The sequence below is a fragment of the Cyprinodon variegatus genome, unplaced genomic scaffold (assembly GCF_000732505.1).
Source record: "Cyprinodon variegatus isolate N-32 unplaced genomic scaffold, C_variegatus-1.0 Scaffold971, whole genome shotgun sequence".
NCBI classification, from domain to species: Eukaryota; Metazoa; Chordata; class Actinopteri; order Cyprinodontiformes; family Cyprinodontidae; genus Cyprinodon; species Cyprinodon variegatus.
This window is the reverse complement of record NW_015151424.1, coordinates 72,821-91,842: the sequence shown is the minus strand read 5'-3', so window position 1 is coordinate 91,842 and position 19,022 is coordinate 72,821. Positions and strand designations below refer to the sequence as shown.

The 19,022-nt window shown below is 40.0% G+C and overlaps 3 protein-coding genes and 1 non-coding gene across 5 annotated transcripts in view; all 4 read right to left on the bottom strand.

Annotated features, from left to right (window-relative positions):
- Positions 1-879: 879 nt before the first annotated feature.
- Positions 880-962, bottom strand: trnal-cag. Its single transcript has one exon. It is a non-coding gene; the product is annotated as a tRNA-Leu (tRNA).
- A 3,697-nt stretch (positions 963-4,659) lies between these two features.
- LOC107100434 (kelch repeat and BTB domain-containing protein 7-like) lies at positions 4,660-7,572 on the bottom strand. Its single transcript, XM_015398900.1, has one exon. It carries the CDS (start codon positions 7,473-7,475, stop codon positions 5,577-5,579), a length of 1,899 nt encoding a protein of 632 aa, XP_015254386.1. The 5' UTR covers positions 7,476-7,572; the 3' UTR covers positions 4,660-5,576.
- A 1,852-nt stretch (positions 7,573-9,424) lies between these two features.
- LOC107100439 (p53-induced death domain-containing protein 1-like) lies at positions 9,425-10,264 on the bottom strand. 2 transcript variants are annotated; one of them, XR_001482009.1, is made up of 3 exons: positions 10,130-10,264; positions 9,849-10,037; positions 9,425-9,710 (listed from the first exon to the last, which is right to left on the bottom strand). XR_001482009.1 is itself a non-coding variant. In XM_015398906.1 (3 exons), the coding sequence occupies exons 1-3, from the start codon at positions 10,148-10,150 to the stop codon at positions 9,476-9,478; spliced, it is 420 nt and encodes a 139-aa protein (XP_015254392.1). In that variant the 5' UTR covers positions 10,151-10,264; the 3' UTR covers positions 9,425-9,475. The 2 variants fall into 2 exon arrangements, 1 of the variants encoding a protein (XP_015254392.1); XM_015398906.1 differs by having other exon boundaries at positions 9,874-10,037.
- Positions 10,265-13,310: 3,046 nt separating this feature from the next.
- slain1 (SLAIN motif family member 1) overlaps positions 13,311-19,022 on the bottom strand; it is a 20,813-nt gene continuing 15,101 nt past the window's right edge. Inside the window, exons 6-9 of the mRNA XM_015398904.1 lie at positions 16,475-16,804; positions 16,108-16,296; positions 15,691-16,018; positions 13,311-14,096 (exon numbers count right to left, since the gene is read on the bottom strand). Of these exons, the coding sequence (XP_015254390.1) occupies positions 14,021-14,096; positions 15,691-16,018; positions 16,108-16,296; positions 16,475-16,804 (923 nt within the window). The 3' untranslated portion in view covers positions 13,311-14,020. The remainder of the gene's footprint in view (positions 14,097-15,690; positions 16,019-16,107; positions 16,297-16,474; positions 16,805-19,022) is intronic.

Sequence of the window (19,022 nt, the reverse complement as noted above, 5' to 3'; positions counted from 1 at the left end):
ACATGTATGTCTCACTGTAGAATTTAATTTCTACCAACATTTATTAATTGTATTTTTGAGGGGCAATTATTGTATGCTTATTTATTTTTGGAGCATTTATGTATTTCTGTATTCATTTTTAAATATGGCAGAGTTTGTCCCTAGAATACGGTCCAGTCAGTTAGCGTAGTATTAGGTGGGTTTAAGAGAAATTTTTCTCACCATTACATCTGCAAAGAGACGTCCTAGTCCACGATTGCATATGGAGCCTACCAAGAGTCAGTGACGGGGCCCCTAAGCAACTGTAGTCTCTGCTATTTACGCCACTACATGGCTGTGAAATAAACATTGGTGTTATGCAAGTATACGGCAGCAGGGGGCGCTGTTGGTCCACTTTACACCACAACATGTTCCGTTACGTTTTAGGAGAAAGCTTATACCGCAAAACAAAGCGGAGCAACCCATTTATAACAGAAAAGACGGTTAGAAACTCCTATTTTTTAACGATGTAAACCAAAACAACGTTTATTTTGTATCTGTTTGCAGGAAGTGGGAACTTTGACGTCCACTAGGAGAAATGGACCATTTTGCACAGCCAATAAAAAATATCAACAGGAACTAAAAATGATATAGCTAGAATGTGCTGTGGTTTGTGATCGAAATCTGTTTAATGGTCAAATAAACACATTACATTACATTTGGTTCTATTTAAATTGTAGAAAACTTTTGAATAGTCTCTGCTAAACTATAGGCACCTGACTGTAAAGGTGAGCGATTTCGTTTACGATAGATTTCACATTGCCCCCCTCCCCTTATATCAAAACGCTTTAGTTAGAAATCTTTATGGTACGGTATGGAAGAAAAAAAAAAAAAGAGGAACGACACAAAGTTAAAAGGTGTTGTCAGAAGTGGGATTCGAACCCACGCCTCCAGGGGAGACTACGACCTGAACGTAGCGCCTTAGACCGCTCGGCCATCCTGACGTCACACGTTAACAGTAAACATTAATACGTTTTAACCCAACTAACAAATCCATATCTACATACATCTTTAGGTGGTGTGCTTTATCCTGCGTCTCGCCCATAGACTGCCACAGATAGACAGAGGTGTTATGCCGAAAATTGCATGCCTGCGCGCCTCGCTCTGTACAACTGCATATCGACGAGGAAAACGGATTAAAATAAATGGATTTAATGTTGTTCATAACACCCGTACTTTTGTAAATGAATCTGCCAAATAACCACAAATTTTCCCATGAGAGGTATATTTAAACTTTTTTATATCATTAATATAACAACAAGTAGCTCCATTGGTCATATTTAATCAGTTTTCCTCGTCGATACGCAGTAGTACAGAGCGAGGCGCGCTCCCGCGATTGGGGATGCATATCTCGGCAGGCATGCACTTTCCAGCATAACACCTGCCCCAATGAGACCCTGATGGATTAAGCCCGAGAAGAATGATGGAATTGAATCATCTGATGGCATGCTTGCTTTCTTGTTTGAAAAAAATATATTCTCATTTCAATATGTAAATATAAGATTTGCTTTTTTTTATTTTTGTCACCGTCTTGATGTAGTAAATTGCATGTTCCTCATCTTATATGTCCAATTACTTTCCCTAAGACGCAGCAAACCTTCTGGCAATGGCACGTATTGATGTGCCATCCTGGAGGAGTTGGACTGCCTGCATAACCTCTGTAGGGTCCAGGTAGCGCCTCATGCTAATAGAAGTGACAGTGACCCTAGCCAAATGCAAAACTGGTGAAAGAATCAGAAGAGATGAGGTGAAAAATGTCAGTGGCCTCCACCTGTAAAACCATTCCTGTTTTAATGGTCGTCTCGTTATTTGATGGTGCCCCTCTAGTGCACCTGTTGTTAATTTTATTAACAGCAAAGCAGCTGAAACTGATTAACAACCCCTGTGCTACTTACCTGACTAAATCAGTATCCCAGAAGTTTAATTAACTTGCTATATATGATGCTATACTCTGATTACAAAGTGTTCCTTTAAATTTTTTTTGAGTAGTGTACATCCCACAACTGTGTGCAAGAAAAATGTAAAATACAGATATATTTTTTTGATTTTTGATTGACAGCTTGGAATTCTAGACCAAAAATAGAAAAAAAAATATGTCATACTAAGCATTTAAGAGTAAAGTTTCATTTAATATTAAAAAAAAAATTCCTCTGGTTAAAATAAAGAAAGGGTTGCCAGAAAAGGTATTCCTTGGATATGTATGGTTTATAGCTGTAAAGCTATGGTTCATTGCAGTGGTTTCCCTCCTCCACCTGTTGCTGGCTGACAGAGGGCTGTTTTACATTTTCTCTCCCTTAGAAAAAGGGATATTTTTATGTTTTGAAGCATTTGATATTTTCTCATGGTACTAAAACTAAAGGAGCACCTCCATCAAACTCAATGATGAGACTGAAGTTGGCTAGTATTTTGTCTGTTGGGCAGCTGACTACAGATTGGCCTGTGAAGCAGATATCTGACCGACTAACCTAATATGATCTTATTTGATCGACTTGCTTAGTTGTAATGGCTGATTGTCTAGATTCTAATGATACTGGAAAACTATTCATTGTTCACCCATCATACAGAAAGAATCTCATATCAGCCCATGCCCTTTCAACATCACATAGTTTTGATCAAACATAACTTTAAAACTGAGCTTAGGTTTACTTGCCCTTGTTGGCTCTTGCTAAATATTTTACTAAGTTAACAAAGCAAACATATGTTATAAGTTAATTTCTTGACTTTTTAGTTAGTCCTTTTTAACCTTTCACTTTTTGTTTTTGCATTTTCCATTTCAATATTTCTCGTTTTGGTTCTTTTTTTAATCATGGGAATGATTAATGACATTGTTTATACTATACAATGAAATTAAATGACAAATGTTTATACTATTTTATGCATCATAAATACAGGATCCCCACTCCAAACTGTATCAGATACAGCTATAAAGCTATATGAGCATCTGGGCTCCGAGTTCCTAGCTCCTAAACTATGACATTGAATTAACTTTTTTTTTTTTTGTGGTTACTTCAGCTTTTTCTGTTCTTTATTCTTTAGAAAGGGCAAGTTTTTGACAATACATTCCATTAAAATTTAAAGTCACTATTTTTTTTTCTTTTTATATTTCTTCTAGAACATCAACACATAGATCTCCTTAACTCTACATTCTGTTCAGACTGTGTAGGAAAGCAGATTGTTTAACTCAAAGACAGGAAGACATGAGGACTTTTTTTTAAATAATACTGAGCACAGATGTTTGACACATGTTTGACAACAAAAACACTTCCAAATCTTTGACATGTTAGCTCCATTGTCCCTTTTGAAATGCAGTGATATCTTCTGGGTAATCACATCAGGACCGTAATAGTTGGAGCTGGTTGTTCGCTGTTGCATTTCTTAAATTTAAAGGTCCCAGCAACAGCTTTCTGTCTAACATCTCCCAGCTCATTGGACCAGACACTGCTCAGAACGTTTTGGAATACAGATACTAAAGCTAAAGATGCATCACAAGAATGAGCCGCTCTCATGTCAAAGTAATGAAAAGTCAAAAATGGCAAGGAGGCTTTTGAAGCCCAAACCTGAGAGAACACACCAAACCTTTGCTCTATGGTTTACACTAAAAAGGGTTCCAACCTCTGTCTGAATCAGGCATCACATCAGCAATATAGAAAAAAGCCCCTTTGCTTTGTCCAGTTTTGTTTAAAGTCATAATTAAGAAGCATTTAAACCGCAAATTTGAAAGCTATTTTTTCACCAATCCAAAGAAAGTGTGTTAAAGTATATTGAAAAAAAAAAAAGGAACAGAACTGAGAGTCTAAATTAAAGCAATAAAAAGGGAAATTTTTACACAGGTCAATCTAATAATATCCATTATTGATAATGAGAAATAATTGGCCTAGATCTATAGTGCCTTGGAAATACAGTCGTGGATACATCCCATGTCCCCTTTGCACATATTTTGTCCTATCAAGTTCCAGCGTTAGCATGTAATAAATAAATAAATGTAAAGCATATTAAAAAATTAACAGCCTGATCAAACATTGATCAGTAACTGATGTCAAGTAGCAGAGCAGCTTCAGAATTTTACAGACATTGTTGTTCTTTTGAAAAGAGCGGTAATCTTTTTCCGTCACAAAGGAAAAGCAAGAACCGATCTGGTAGAAGTGGTGTTATAAAGAGATTATGATTACCAACAAGTTTCGTCATTTCAAAAAGAATGTCTGTCTCACGCTACCATGAGTGTGAAAGCCCCATCAACATTCAAAAGTGGTCAAAAAAAATCAGCCAGAAAGCAAAGGTACTGAGATGTGCTCTGTAAACGACTAGGACACTGGAGCTCCAACAGAATGGTTTGGAATGACTAGAAGAATCCAAGGAAAAGTCTGTGATTGACAATCCCGTTTAGCGACATTTGAAGGAGTTAGGATGAGGATGAAGAGCTTTTAAAAATCAGTCTAAACGAGGTTAAATGCAAATGTATGACGGAGTAATAGGGCCAGGCTAGAGATTTTTTTTCTTCTATTTCGAGAATAAAGTTGTAAAATTACGAGAATAAAGTCCCGACAAGAATAAAGTCGTAACATTACGAGAATAAAGTCGTAAAATTAGGAGAATAAATAAAATTATGAGAATAAAGTCGTAAAATTGCGAGAATAAAGTCGTAAAATTATTAGAATAAATAAAATTACGAGAATAAAGTCATAATATTAAGAGAATAAAGTCCTAAAATTATGAGAAACAAGAAGCACTTTCTTCTCTAAAATGAGGAATGTTGAGCATCATGTGAATTTACACTTTGGCTGTGGTTTGACAAATAAGGGAATTTTTAGCAGGATGTCAAAGTGGCCTCAGGTTGCTGTTTGGTGGTGCTAGTCGGCCATCGTATGCTGTTTCTGCTAGAATTAAAATGTGTCGTTTTATTTTGCCACAGAAAACAGCAAAGCAAGCACATCAATCAAGGCACAGTGCTGAATAAAATTTATATTGTCCCCCTAACGTGACACAAGGATCGGAGGGCCGGTCGATCCCGGCAGGGCAGCAACCCACGCAGCTAGGCGTCCGTACGCAACCCTAGCAGACCCCACCGGTGTCAACAAGCCCCCGCGATTTATGCCACACTTCAAAGTAAAATCTTTCACTCAATCAGGAAAAGTGACCGCTCCCTCTCACACCTGGAGCGCATGATTACAGAAACCAAAATATGGAACCGGCGTCCCCCGAACCCACCCAGGGCTCGTGGACAGCCGAAACCAAAAACAAAATTACATAATGATCAGATACAAAAACAAGTTACATCAAGCCCAGTACCTGGTACCAATCACTGCTTCATCTGTTACCTCCCCAGAGCTTCTGACCCTCCCCAGAGCTCATGGACACAGTGTAAAAAAAAAACATGTTCCTGCTTCGATACAAACTTATATAAAAAGAGTACTTCATTTGTGATACAAAACTTGTATGATTGTCAAAGAACATAAAATATAAAACCCATATATATATCAATAAAAAAAATCTCTAGCCTGGCCCCAATACTCCGTCGTACAAATGCATAAATAAAAAAAATGGACAGGTAGTCTTTCAGCTCACTGCATGTTCTCATCAGAGAAGGAACTGGAGCTGCCTGAATCAGACTCAGCATCCGTTAGGATATCTGGGTCCCAGTCAGCACTGGAGCCGCTGTCATCGTCCTCCTCTGTGGAGAATCTGTGACCAGACCGCAGGAACACCGGGTACACACGCGTCGACACGCACACCGGTCCCATAGCGGACACGTAGACTGCCATGAGGTTCTTCCACGCGTCCCGGTTGGGGTCGTACTCGTGGATGAGGACCCTGTCCCTGTCATTCCGGTGCAACATGTGCGTGAGCAGCAACAGCTTCCCTCTGTGCTGGATCACCTGGTAGTTCACTGCTCCGTTCTCCATGGGAATGTCCCCAAACCTCTTCCACTCCCCTCTGGTGGGGCTGTAAGCTTTAATCACGGGGATGTCGCACACGCAGACGATCTGCTCCTGGAAGATGCAGGCCTTGTGAAGCTTGTCTCTCCTGAGTGACCCGCATTGAAGCCAGTGGTTCTTCTTGGGGTCGTAGCAGAGCATTCTCCTTTTGTTGAGCACGTACAGGTGATCATTCACAGCCACCACTTGCATTTTACCCAAATAGTGAGGCAGAGGCGCCACAAACATCCACTGGTTCCTTTGGATGCTGTAACACTCCACCTCCTTCAATCTGATATCTGTAATTGGATTTCTTCCTCCCAGAAGATAGATGTGACCATTCAGATAGACCATCCCAGCGTGGATTCTGCCCAGCAGCCTCTCTGCCAACTCCTGCCATCTATTGAGGACAGGATTATACACCCAGAACTGCTTGGAAAGGTGGGACGTTAAATACAAGCTGTTATCAGGCGTGGAGCAAGCGATAACAGGCGCTGTATTGGAGCTTTTGTATTCTTGACTAGTGAAAGGCACGGAAGCCGGAGACATGATATAAAGATCCTCTGAGTAAGGTTCGCAGCACATTATGACTTCGTTAGGCCGGCCAAAAAAGAGAATCATCTCTTTTGCACTCACACCTATCCTGTGTTTTTGCACGTCCAGAGGTGCGGGCACCTTGCAGCCCCCCTCTGAAGACGTCCTGAAAAAGGATGACAGGTAGGTCTCCATCAGAGGCCTCTCTTTGAGGCTCTCCAGGTCCTCCTCGCTGAACAGGCTCCAGCGCACACACTTCAGCACCCGCAGAGCTTCTTCTTTATCCACCGCTGCATTCCCCTCCAGCCACTGAACAGCTGCTGAACACACAGTCTTCTCGCAGTCCACGTCCAAAGTGTCCAGAGACAGCAGCTCTTTAAATTGATCCGAGTTCAGCTCGCAGAGGTCTCCAGCGTTACACACCTGGGTGAAGTTCCTGGCTATGAACACCTGGGCGTTCTTCTTCAGCTCCGGGTTGTTGTAGGTGTCTGCGAGCTTCAGCATCGCCACACAGTTGGAGGGATCCAGCCTCCTGCTCATGAAGTCGGTGCAGACTCTGCTGATGTACTCCAGCTGCAGCATGTTGGCCGCCGCGTACAGCCTCTGCACGTTGCTCTCCGTGATGGTCACCCTGCCTGTGTAGCAGTAGTCGATGATGACCGACATGGACTCAGAGTCCACGCCGCGGATGAGGACTCTCTCCTGGGCGCTCTCGGTTAACCCGCCCGTGAACATGCTCTTGAAGTACGGACTGGCGGCGGCCAGGACGTTGCGGCTACAAAGAAACAAATGGCCAACCTCAACCCCTTCTCCTCCTCTTCCTCCGCTGTGCTCCGGTGACACCTTCTCCTCCTCCTCCTCCTCCTCCTCCTCTTCACACTCGACCCCTATGGTAACGTCGCCCAGCAAACGGCAGTCGTACATCTTTTTAAGCTCGTTCATCAAACCCCGAGCGTGGTTCGCGTCCTCAAGCACTTCCGGTCCGGCGAACAAACCCAGCGATGAGGCCATTCCTGGACCTTCCAGAGTAAAACTCGCACCGTTAAAGCCCGAATTACGCGCTGTCCGGCAAAAAACAAAACTGCTTTTATCATCTGGTGGATGATTATATTCTTCTTCTTGATTTTTTTATGGCGGTTGGTAAAAAAAAACGTTAGGTAAGCATTACCGCCCCCAACTGGTAAGGAGTGTGTATCGCATGGCAAAAAACAAACAAACAAACAAAAACTATATCCTGTTATACAATTTAGTCTGTTTCAAAAACTCAAATATAACCTGATATCCTCTGCTTCCTGATTCATTTTGCAGTAAATCAATAATACCAAATTTCCTAATTAACTTGTTTCTCTGAATCAAATATTTCCTACAACCCAAAATAACATGTTCCACTGGCTCATCTTCCCTGTCTGATGTTGCCCTATTAAAAATTTTATAGAACCACCTTCCTTTCTTTTCTTCTTCCCATAACTTTTGCCACCTCTCTTTTGTTTTTTGTTTCTGTTTAATTATACCCTTTATTTCTGTTATACTAAAACTTTAACATTAACTTTAAACATTAATATCTATAATTACCTTATTTGTACTCTCCTTACCTCCTCCTCCTTCTTCTACCTCTGTTAGTTTAATGGCATTTTGCAACATATGTATATATACATATTTTAAATCTTATTGTATAATCCTATATTCTTATGATACTTAATAACAACTTTCTGTATTTTCTGTATACTGTATCCCCTCTCCTGTTGCTCCTATTAATCCTTCCAGATTCCACTCCCTTCCTATTTGTCTTTTTTTAATCTTATCCTTTCTTTATCATATTTCCTACAATTTAGTAATATATGTTCTACATTTTATATTACTTTACATTCTATACACTCATCTGTTACGCTCATTTAAAAGACTAAAACAACCACAACATTTTAAGAACATTAAGACTGGTTTATAGTCACATTACTTGCTCTTTAGAATGGTTTGAAATAATGTCAAAGAAATAAGATTAGATATCTTGAGTTCAGACTGGAAATTATTCCCTCCTAGAGGAACCTGAAAGTTTTTTTTCCCTTTTTCTATTCCAGTGCAATGCACATACAAAAGAAAGAAACGTTGCCGTGAAAATAACAGGCATTAATAGATCTTTGCATTTATCATTTACTCCTATTGTAATAACAAAAAACTTTTATATAACGGCACCTACAAAATTAGAATATATTTTCAGGTTAATCTAGTCTATATTTCTGCTAAAGTCTCCTAAATTATATATAGCCCTCAATGCTGTGTTATCTGCTCCCCAGTCACTCCAATATTTAACCCTCTCTTACATTCCTCCATAACTTACTGCATATGTATGTCTCTTTTCTCTATTAAAGATTGACATGTTTCACTAAAATGAAGTAGCTAAACAGAATAGTATTATTTATCATATCTTCTTATTATGAACTGCAATGTCCTATTAATTCATCTACTGTTGAAAGCAATAATGAGAAAAGCAGATGCAGAATGATCAGTGAGGAAATCTTAAAAATTTATGAAGATCCTGAAAAAACATTTTAAAAGTTTGAGGTAAAATGTGTGTTAAAACGAATCCTGAGGGGAAAAGATCACTTAGATCTATAAAAAAAAAAAAACTTTTTAGCTTAGAAATATATTTATTTTGGCCATTCATTAAAAAAAGTAAGTAATTGAATAGTAAATGTGTGAAAAATAAAACTATTTGCTTTATTTTACTGTGGTTCGAAGGCATTCAACACACCCAGCATTGGGGTTCATTGAAATTCAAATAAGAGACAAAGTTGTCCATGTAACCAAAAAAGTGTTGCAAATCCACATAACTAATGAAGAAATAAAAGTATAATTCTGCTTTGCATCTTTGTTGCAATTTTTCTATTTACCTACAAGACAAGAAGCTCCACATGTAGCACAGCTTTTCTTTCATTGGTGATTTTAATCTATATTTAATGTGTATAAAGTTATTGAATCGGACCAGATCCGCATGCGTGCACTTTGGACGTTCTTTAAGTGAATCTGCGGCTGAGGTCGTTGATTCTGCGCAGGGCGTCGTGGTTACTGATGGTCTTATGGACTGTGATGATGAAAGGGAAGGCTGAGGGCAGCTCCACCTTCTTGCTCAGCTTTTGGTGACCCCAGTGGAGGCAGCGCAGCTTCTCTGCAAGGTCACGCCGTCCCGCCCGATCCAATCCATCTTGGAGCACTTTGGTCTTATTGGGTTTGTCCCATGACCTCTCATACCTAGTGATCAATCCAATATTAAGAGAAAGGGAGGGTGATGCAAAATGTACCATGATTTTTATCCTATACAGGATCCAGTGTTACAAGGTAAAAAATAAAGCTGAAATCTTAATGATTATTTCAGGGTGGTTCATACACCTGCACATAAAATCACACAGAGTACCAGCTTTCCAACATGAGCCTGGTCTGCACGCTCCTCTCTGTCGATCTGGTGTGAAACCGGCCTATTTCAGCTCTGCTGAAACCCAGTTCAGAAGCCAGAACAGTCCACTCAAAACCCAGCTGCCTGGATATCTCCTGCAGCGTCTTTAGGTTGATCACAGCATCCTAATTCAGAAAAAAATAAAAATAAAAATAGAAATAGAAAAACTTGAAAAAAGCTGTAGCATTCACAGAAGCATGCTGAGCTTGAAACGTACCTCTTGAGCTTTGTTAGGCATTTCCAGAACCGCTCCGGGGCCAGGATTTAATGGTCAAACACATCCGCAGACCTAGTTTTCAAGTTTCTTAACAGCAGGAGAATATGTCTGTAGCCTCTATGTGTATAAAACTGTACCAGGCTGAACGTTACTTGGGAGACTTCCCCATGAAAACACAAGCATGTTAAAGATTAGCCAGGTCAGCTCTTCCAGGGTCTGTTCGGTTCAACGCTCTGCCCCATTGCTACAGTGCATATTTAAAGTCTTAAACTCCTCTCCTTTAGGTCATGCTGCATATATCCTATAAAAACGCCCTCATCATTTAGAAAAAAATATTAAATGTTGACAAAAACCTTTAAACTTTTACTTAGTTTAAACACTGTCCTATTTAAATCTAGCAATCAGTCTTGTTGAGTTTTAAATCTTATTCATTTGAATACATTTCTGCCCTAGAATGTTTTTTTTTTGTTTTTTTTTGGCATTTGTATCCTATATCTAACATCATCGTTTAAAGGTGAGGGTACGGATGGTATCGGTTCGGATGGGAGGACAAAAGCAGGAGTCTTGGTTGGTTTCTACACGTGACAACAAACAACTACACTCACCGGCCACTTTATTAGGTACACCTGTCCAACTGCTCGTTAACACTTAATTTCTAAGCAGCCAATCACATGGCGGCAACTCAGTGCATTAGACATGGTCAAGACAATCTCCTGCAGTTCAAACCGAGCATCAGTATGGGGAAGAAAGGTGATCTGAGTGACTTTGAAAGTGACATGATTGTTGGTGCCAGAAGGGCTGGTCTGAGTATTTCAGAAACTGCTGATCTACTGGGATTTTCACGCACAACCATCTCTAGGGTTTACAGAGAATGGTCCGAAAAAGAAAAAACATCCAGTGAGCAGCAGTTCTGTGGGCGGAAATGTCTTGTTGATGCCAGAGGTCAGAGGAGAATGGCCAGACTGGTTCGAGCTGATAGAAGGGCAACAGTGACTCAAATAACCACCCGTTACAACCAAGGTGTGCAGAAGAGCATCTCTGAACGCACAGTACGTCGAACTTTGAGGCAGATGGGCTACAGCAGCAGAAGACCACACCGGGTGCCACTCCTTTCAGCTAAGAACAGGAAACTGAGGCTACAATTTGCACAAGCTCATCGAAATTGTACAATAGAAGATTGGAAAAACGTTGCCTGGTCTGATGAGTCACGATTTCTGCTGCGACATTCGGATGGTAGGGTCAGAATTTGGCGTCTACAACATGAAAGCATGGATCCATCCTGCCTTGTATCAACGGTTCAGGCTGGTGGTGGTGTCATGGTGTGGGAAATATTTTCTTGGCACACTTTGGGCCCCTTGGTACCAATTGAGCATCGTTGCAACGCCACAGCCTACCTGAGTATTGTTGCTGACCATGTCCATCCCTTTCTGACCACAATGTACCCAACTTCTGATGGCTACTTTCAGCAGGATAATGCGCCATGTCATAAAGCTGGAATCATCTCAGACTGGTTTCTTGAACATGACAATGAGTTCACTGTACTCAAATGGCCTCCACAGTCACCAGATCTCAATCCAATAGAGCATCTTTGGGATGTGGTGGAACGGGAGATTCGCATCATGGATGTGCAGCCGACAAATCTGCGGCAACTGTGTGATGCCATCATGTCAATATGGACCAAACTCCCCAAGGAATGCTTCCAGCACCTTGTTGAATCTATGCCACAAAGAATTGAGGCAGTTCTGAAGGCAAAAGGGGGTCCAACCCGTTACTAGCATGGGGTACCTAATAAAGTGGGCGGTGAGTGTATATGCTCCATAAACCTGGACTTTGATATTTATAACAGTTATAACATCCAGGCCAAGCTGCAATCTTCAAGAACCTTGTGGAAGTACGTATTTTGGTCTTATAGCAGTGATTCCCAACCGGGGGACCCGTAGTGGTCTGTGAGTGCATTGCAATGGAGAACTTGAAAATATTTTATTTCTTAGGTTGTAAAATAAAATAGTTTTGCTTTGTGAGGACCCAACTGGAAAATAAAACAAGCTTTTTCTTTCAACCAAAAGGCAAGTTTTTCTTGGAGTTCACCTTCAGCTTTAACACACATTGAACCAAGTAGAGGAACAGACTGGATGCAGAGCGCAGCCTGGGATCAGCTGTTTCCCCACACCTAATCAAAGCAAGCTCAGGTGTCATCCATGTTGAAATCAAATTAAAACAAATGGAGTCAGTCTGAATAATATAATTTTTTTTAAACATTTTCTTTCCAATTCTTCAAATTTATATGTGATTATAGGGGAGTTACTCAGAAGAGCTCTAGTTGTATAAAGGCAGATTTACAATATGCTTTTATTTTGTATTTATTTTGATTCCTTACTAGCTTCTGGGCAACAAATTGATGTTGTTTTTCTACATCAACCTTTGGGCAAACATCAATACTTTTGACTGAGGGGGGTACTCATGGTTAGATAAAATGTCCAAAGTAGTGCACAAGTCAAAAAAGATGGAGAAACTTTGTCTTATACAATTAAATGGAGCCTTGAGGCCCAACATGTAAGCCGAAGAAAATACTTAGCTTTGTTAATTCCCTAAACTCCATTTTGCTATATTATCAGATTATTGCTTCACTATTTTGTAATCTTAACTTTGTTCATTGAATACAATATTTTTGCCTTAAAGTTGGGTTTTCTTAACTGGACAAAAAAACAAAGTTTTTTTGTGCTAACCTGAATAGGTCAAATATTCTTTTTAAAAGAACACACAAAAAAATCACCAGCTTTCAAAAATCAATAATGCAAATTTTATTGAATTTAATTTGATTTAAATAAATAAAAAAAAACATATATTAATAGAGTCGAATGTTAGATATTTTGTCATTCAGCAACTGTTTAGATATCAAATCCTAATTTATAAAATTCTTTTTTCAATTTCTGTTTTTTCTTTAGATATTGATGTTTCTGAAATTCATAAGAAAATTGATGTTCTTTGATGCTTTGAATGCATTTTACTCTCATTATTAAAAATAACTGTTTGGGCATTGAGCAGCGATAGAGGCAATATATAAAAAATGAAAACTAAATCTGCACTTTACTTAAGGTTTAAAAGCTTTTAAATCCTCCTTGTTCCTTGTAGTATTATGATAGAGAAGAAGCGGACAAACATGCTTTGAAATCATTAATTTATTTTAAAAATTAAGCCCCTCTTGTTTGTTTGTGATTCATAAAAAGCATGTGCAATATCACTGCAGTGTTTAGGTTTACCAAACAACTTTAAAGACTTAATAACAGAAAATGAAAGAAAACTCGCTTTAATATGAAATCTGAGCACGAATACAAAAGAATGTTACATCTAAATTAAAAACAAATTAGGTGATTTACTTTTACAGGTGAATCATGATTCTCATATAAAGTGCTGCAAAGTCCAGCTGTAAAACAGAACTATCAAGAAAAAAAAAAAAACACCACTTTTAATTAAACAGGCAGTAATTTCACTCCAGTTTCAGGTTCTGTTTATATATATCATAGCATATAATGACAAATTAATAATACTCACCAAAATAAGCACAGAAAAAAAATCTGTAAGCTTTAGGCTTAATGTATTAAAGTTATATTATCAACAACTGCAACTCAAAAGAAATGAACAAAGCATGGAGGAGGATTTTTTTTTTTCTGTTCACATTTAGCATCTTATTGTCAGAGTATTGCCTGTCGTTTTATGGTGTTTAAGCAGGGCGTGTAGATCCAGCCTGCTGGATCCCTAACCCTGTTACATTGCAGATCTTTGTGTTCACGTTAACAGTCACTTTCTGTGGGATCTGGTGGCAGCATCACTTTTAAGCAGTAGGTAACCCTGTGCAGCCCTCAGCCTCCCTCCATCTCAGTCCGTTAGGGGTCAATAGCAGCCGTCCTTCCAGCTGCCGTCCCTCAGGGCACTCAGAGCAGCCAGGCTCTTTGGAGCGGCGAGCAAACTGTGGACAGAAGGAAACAAGTCTATTGAGCATCCAAACTAACATGACATAAAAAACAGAACATAATAACAAAAAAGATGCTACAAAATATGTACATCTGGCTTATCTAGAGCCAAAGCTAAAAGGTTACATCAAGTTAGTGCTATCAGACAGTTGCTGGAGCTTCTCTTCAAACAGATCAAGTCATGGAGAAGCATAAAAAAAAGTGCAGCAATTTTTAACACAGTTTGATTGCATTGTGGAAATCCTGATGAGATGGACTTATACTTATTCCAACCCCTCCAGCTGGCTCTAAACAGTGCGTAGCTATTTATTTAAAGGACCTATATCATGCAAAATAAACTTCTAACTATGTTCTAATTCAGTTCCTTCATCAGAATCATGCACAAATGGGGTACTTTGTTTGATAAATGCATCTCTGAGCATCCATCATGAGTTTTTGCTGTCTGAGCAGCAGCCCCTCCCTCAACTGTGAAAATGAGCGGTTCCGAATAACTGCCTCATCTGTGCTGCACCAGCAATGTAAACAAACACCCCCTTTCTCCCATCAGGGAGAAATGATGTGAGGTAGAATGCAATGTTTCCGAGTGGCTCTTTTAGCAGCTAATCAGCACAGATCAGCAGGTTTCTTTTTAAATTAATGTCTAAGTCCTGGACATTTTTCTTTTGTTTTAAATTCTCAGATTTTGTTTAGGTTTCCAAAGTGTTTTGATATGAAATGGGCGGTACACAGACAGGGAGAGGCAGCTTCACTTTGAAGCCAATAATTTTTTTTATCAGGGTTGGAAGAAAATAATAATAAATATAGTTATATATTTGCCAATAACTTACTTTGAAATGGTTAAAAAAACAGGATATAAAACTGACACGCTCACAAAGGCTGTAAACGAGCAGGACTGTGAGCTGAGCCGTATGCCGAGTGCAATTGAACGCAAGCTGGCAGCGGTGGTTTTACTGGAAGGTGAAATGGGATAATATCTTGGATTTGCATGCTTGCCTCATGGCGGAAAAGCCAGTCAGATTCAGAATATTGGATTCGCTATTCGGAGCCCAGCGACAAAACAATTCAAGGTTGATGGAAAATTCTGTGCAGCTTGCTCTCAAAACAAAAAAGTGTATTTTGGCTTACAGCCTCCCAATTATCAAAACTCCCCTGGATGTTATGGCAGAATGGCCTAGAACTGCTGCCCCCCCCCTATAAAACAGCAGGCAGCCCGATAACAATCATCAAACAACCACGCCTGACTTCTGGTTTAGGGGATCCCCTTGTAATGAGGCAATTATTCCTACTTTTATTCACCTTGGATTAAATAAAATACATTAGAACCTTTGCTGCATATCTTCCCTCTCCAATTGTTTCCTGTCTGATCACTACCTCCACCCATTAGGATAAAAGGTGAATCAGAATGGAGTAACTGCTACTGCATTGTTTCATTTTTGATGACCAACCAGTGCTGTTAAGTGTTTGAGATATTTTGTGTTTAGCATTACTGTGTGCAGTGCATGAATGGCCTGTTTAGGGTAGAGCCACAGCATGTGGAACAGATCATAGTCGGAACCTTCAGAGATGCGTACCTGGTGCTTTGGACCATACCTGCGTGTAGGTTGCATGATTTTACTCGCTCGTGGAAGTCCACTCGCTCCCACTAAGGACGCTGGGCGAGGAAGGGAGCTGCGCAGGGCAGCCGGCTGGTTGGCTTTTAGGGCTTGTGGCAGCATACTCCCGCTGGCTTTTAGGGGCTGGGGAAGTGCTGTGCTGCTTGGGATGGAGCTCAAACTGGCAGAAGTGGACAGGGAGGTGGAGGTGGGCCCCTGCTGAACCGTTGGACTGACGTAGGCTGTAGCTTTCAGCTGCTGTCGTGGAGTGCTGGAGAAGTTTCCAACGCTCTGGACTCGCTGACTGAGTTGGCCTGGGGAAGGGACTAAAAACAATGAAGAAAAAACATATGATTGGCTTATGGCAGAAATGAGCTCCATGTGTCTGGTTTACTGGTAGACACAAGGGCCTTACTGGACGACTGGAGTCGGAGGAGCCCGCTGGACGAGTCAAAGCTCTGGCTGCTCCGGAGGGAGGGCATTGATGGCAGAGAGGAGGGGCCATTGGAGGGTGGGTTGGCAGGGGAGGTCAGGCATGGCATACTGGGAACACTGGGCATGCTGGGAGCTCGGATCAAGTTGGGCATGCTTCTCTGTAGCTTGTCTATTTCACAGTATAAACAGATCTGATCAGGTTTTGCAATATCGTCTTTCTGCTTAAAAAAGGCTGAAAAATGAAGCTGCATGCAGAAGTTCCAAAATTCTGTGATTTTTAATGTGGGGATGAAAATTTCTAGATATTTGGAAGAATATTTAGTGCTCAACATTTCTTCTACACCCACCTGTGCTGCTCCTGTAGGCTGAGTGTGTGTCTGTGATCAAGCTGGAGGGTCCAGACAGCTGAGAGAGTCCGCTGAGTGAAAACTGAGGGCTGGCCGAGCTGCGCCTGCAATCTCTGAAGCTGGAGAAGGTGTGGGAGTGGGGCATGCCGCCCCGCTGCATAGAGCCTGTACGGAAGAGTCGAGGCTGGGGAGGCGGCAGCTGGTCGTAGCCCTCATCCTCCTCATCCTCCTCCTCAAGGTCCATCTCACAGCGCCTGAGGGAGTGCAAGGAGAAACTGGAGCTGCGACGGCCAGCTGTGGCTGAGGTAGAGGCATAGTCCTGTCGGAGGCCTAAAGGAAAAAGAATCAATGGTATAAAATGAAAAAAGGATGAGTCTGAACTATTATAACGTACAATATATCTCTCACAGACATCCTTCATCCATTATTTAGTTACTGTTTGAGTAAACCAGACTGATAGCAAGCAGATTTCTGAAATGCTCTACATAATTTATTAGCTCAGCCCTCAACTGTTTAGAGGTCATGTACTCCTTTTAGTCTCTGTATACAACCCTAAATCAGCATTTTTGCTTTTAGCCTTATAGAGAACAGAGCCCCTGGTCAGTTATATCAACCAGCTTTTAATTTAATTTCATTCAATTTAAAGCAGAAAATATCCAGGTCTACAATCACCAATGCTAAGTGAGTAAAGGAACATTTAATCATCAATCCACATGACCTGCTTTTCTAGCAAAGCAGATTTTTATCCGATCTGGAATATAAAAAAAAGGAGCTTACTTGCCTAAAGTTACCAAAAGATTGTGAAATTATTTGAACATTTGAATCAACAGGCCTCATGTTTATCTCTCCACCATGTATAGTAAGCAGGAGGGTAAGGGAGAGAAAAAAAGAATCCAAGACTAAATGCTCACTAGCTAACTGCAGCAAAGAGGCAACTTCAATAACAACCTAACAGCTGCCTTTTGTATCTTTGCTTCTTTCTGTATCTCTGCTTCTGTCTCCTTGAACCCCAGCCGGCTTCGGCAGATGGCCGCTCACACTGAGCCTGGTTCTGCTGGAGGTTTCTTCCTGTTAAAAGGGAGTTTTTCCTCTCCGCTACAAGCATGCTTGGTGTGAAGGTTTGCCTTCCAGTCAATGAGTCAATGCATTCAGCTGGTTTTCGTTAGATTGAAAACTAAATTATCTTGACTGCATCATCTGGTTGAATTGTAAAGTGCCTTGAGATGACATGTGTTGTGAATTGGCGCTATATAAATTGAACTTAATCACAGTACTGATCTTTTTCCGACTTCATATTTGCTTTAACGTGTCAATATAGTAGAGGAACAGAGTCAAGTTATTTTCAAAAACTAGCTTTTCTATTAGTGAAACAAGACGTTTTTTATGGACTTTAACAGAACAAACTGAAACTCTATGTATGTAACATGCGTAGTGCAAAATGGAGCACTTCAGCTGGTAACGGTTGAAAAGGCAGGAAATTATTTTTACTCTGGCATTAGAAATTTATTTTACTGGGTGCTTTTTCAGCAAGTCTAATAAATCACAATAATTAGCTTGCAACATTAACATGCTCAGCTGGTTCAGACCACTCTTAACATTATTTTCCCTTTAGTATGAGATGAATCAAAATCCAAATTATTAATTGGCTTACACGGCATACAACTTGCAACATGTGCCATAATTTAATAATCTTACTTGATCAGATTCTGTTTAGCCACATGTTAATGTCTTCCTCCTTTTTTTCTCCTGTATATTTCTCTGGATTTATAACAATCTACTTCCTCCACCTGCTGGTCTAACTCCACCTACCAAAATGTTTGATCTACATAAGTCCAGTTGCAAGCTTATTTAACTTAAACCCAAAGAATGTCAACAATTTTCAAAGGTTAAAGTTCATATTTTTATCAACCAATAAGCTACATAGATTTTTTTCTTTACCATACAAAAACAATCATGACTGCAGTTTCATTTTGATTTTCCACTGTGCTAACCAAAAGCACACAAGTTTGACTCTAGAGTTTCATCTTTTTTATTGGCTTGGATGCTCCCTTGGCCACTGTGAACTGTCAGGTACTTTCTCTAGCGTGGGAAAATGTGCTGATCTCTCCATTCTCACGGAGACGTGCCATAAAAATGACTACGTGTTTAGAATTTGGCAGTTTTCTGGCTCTGGGAAAATGTTTCACAGGTAATTTTACAGTCAGCAGATGCACAAACCAAGAAAATCCATATATGCCCTTCATACGCCCATCTTTTCTATAGTATAGTATGTAGCGTAACATTAGTCTGGCTATCTCAGACTGACTTGAAGACATTAGCTGAGTTAGCCATTAAAATTGTGTCTAACATTAGAAAATAGAAAGTAGAGTAAATAGAAAGTAATTCACTCTGAAATGTCAATGTAGTAAATTTTGACGCTGTCGTTTTTGTAGTGTTTGCAATATTTGTCATTTGAAAAAAATCATGTGCTGAAATATACTGCATGTTATATTGACAGGGAAAAAAAACACAAAAATATCTGACCTATATATATATATATATATATATA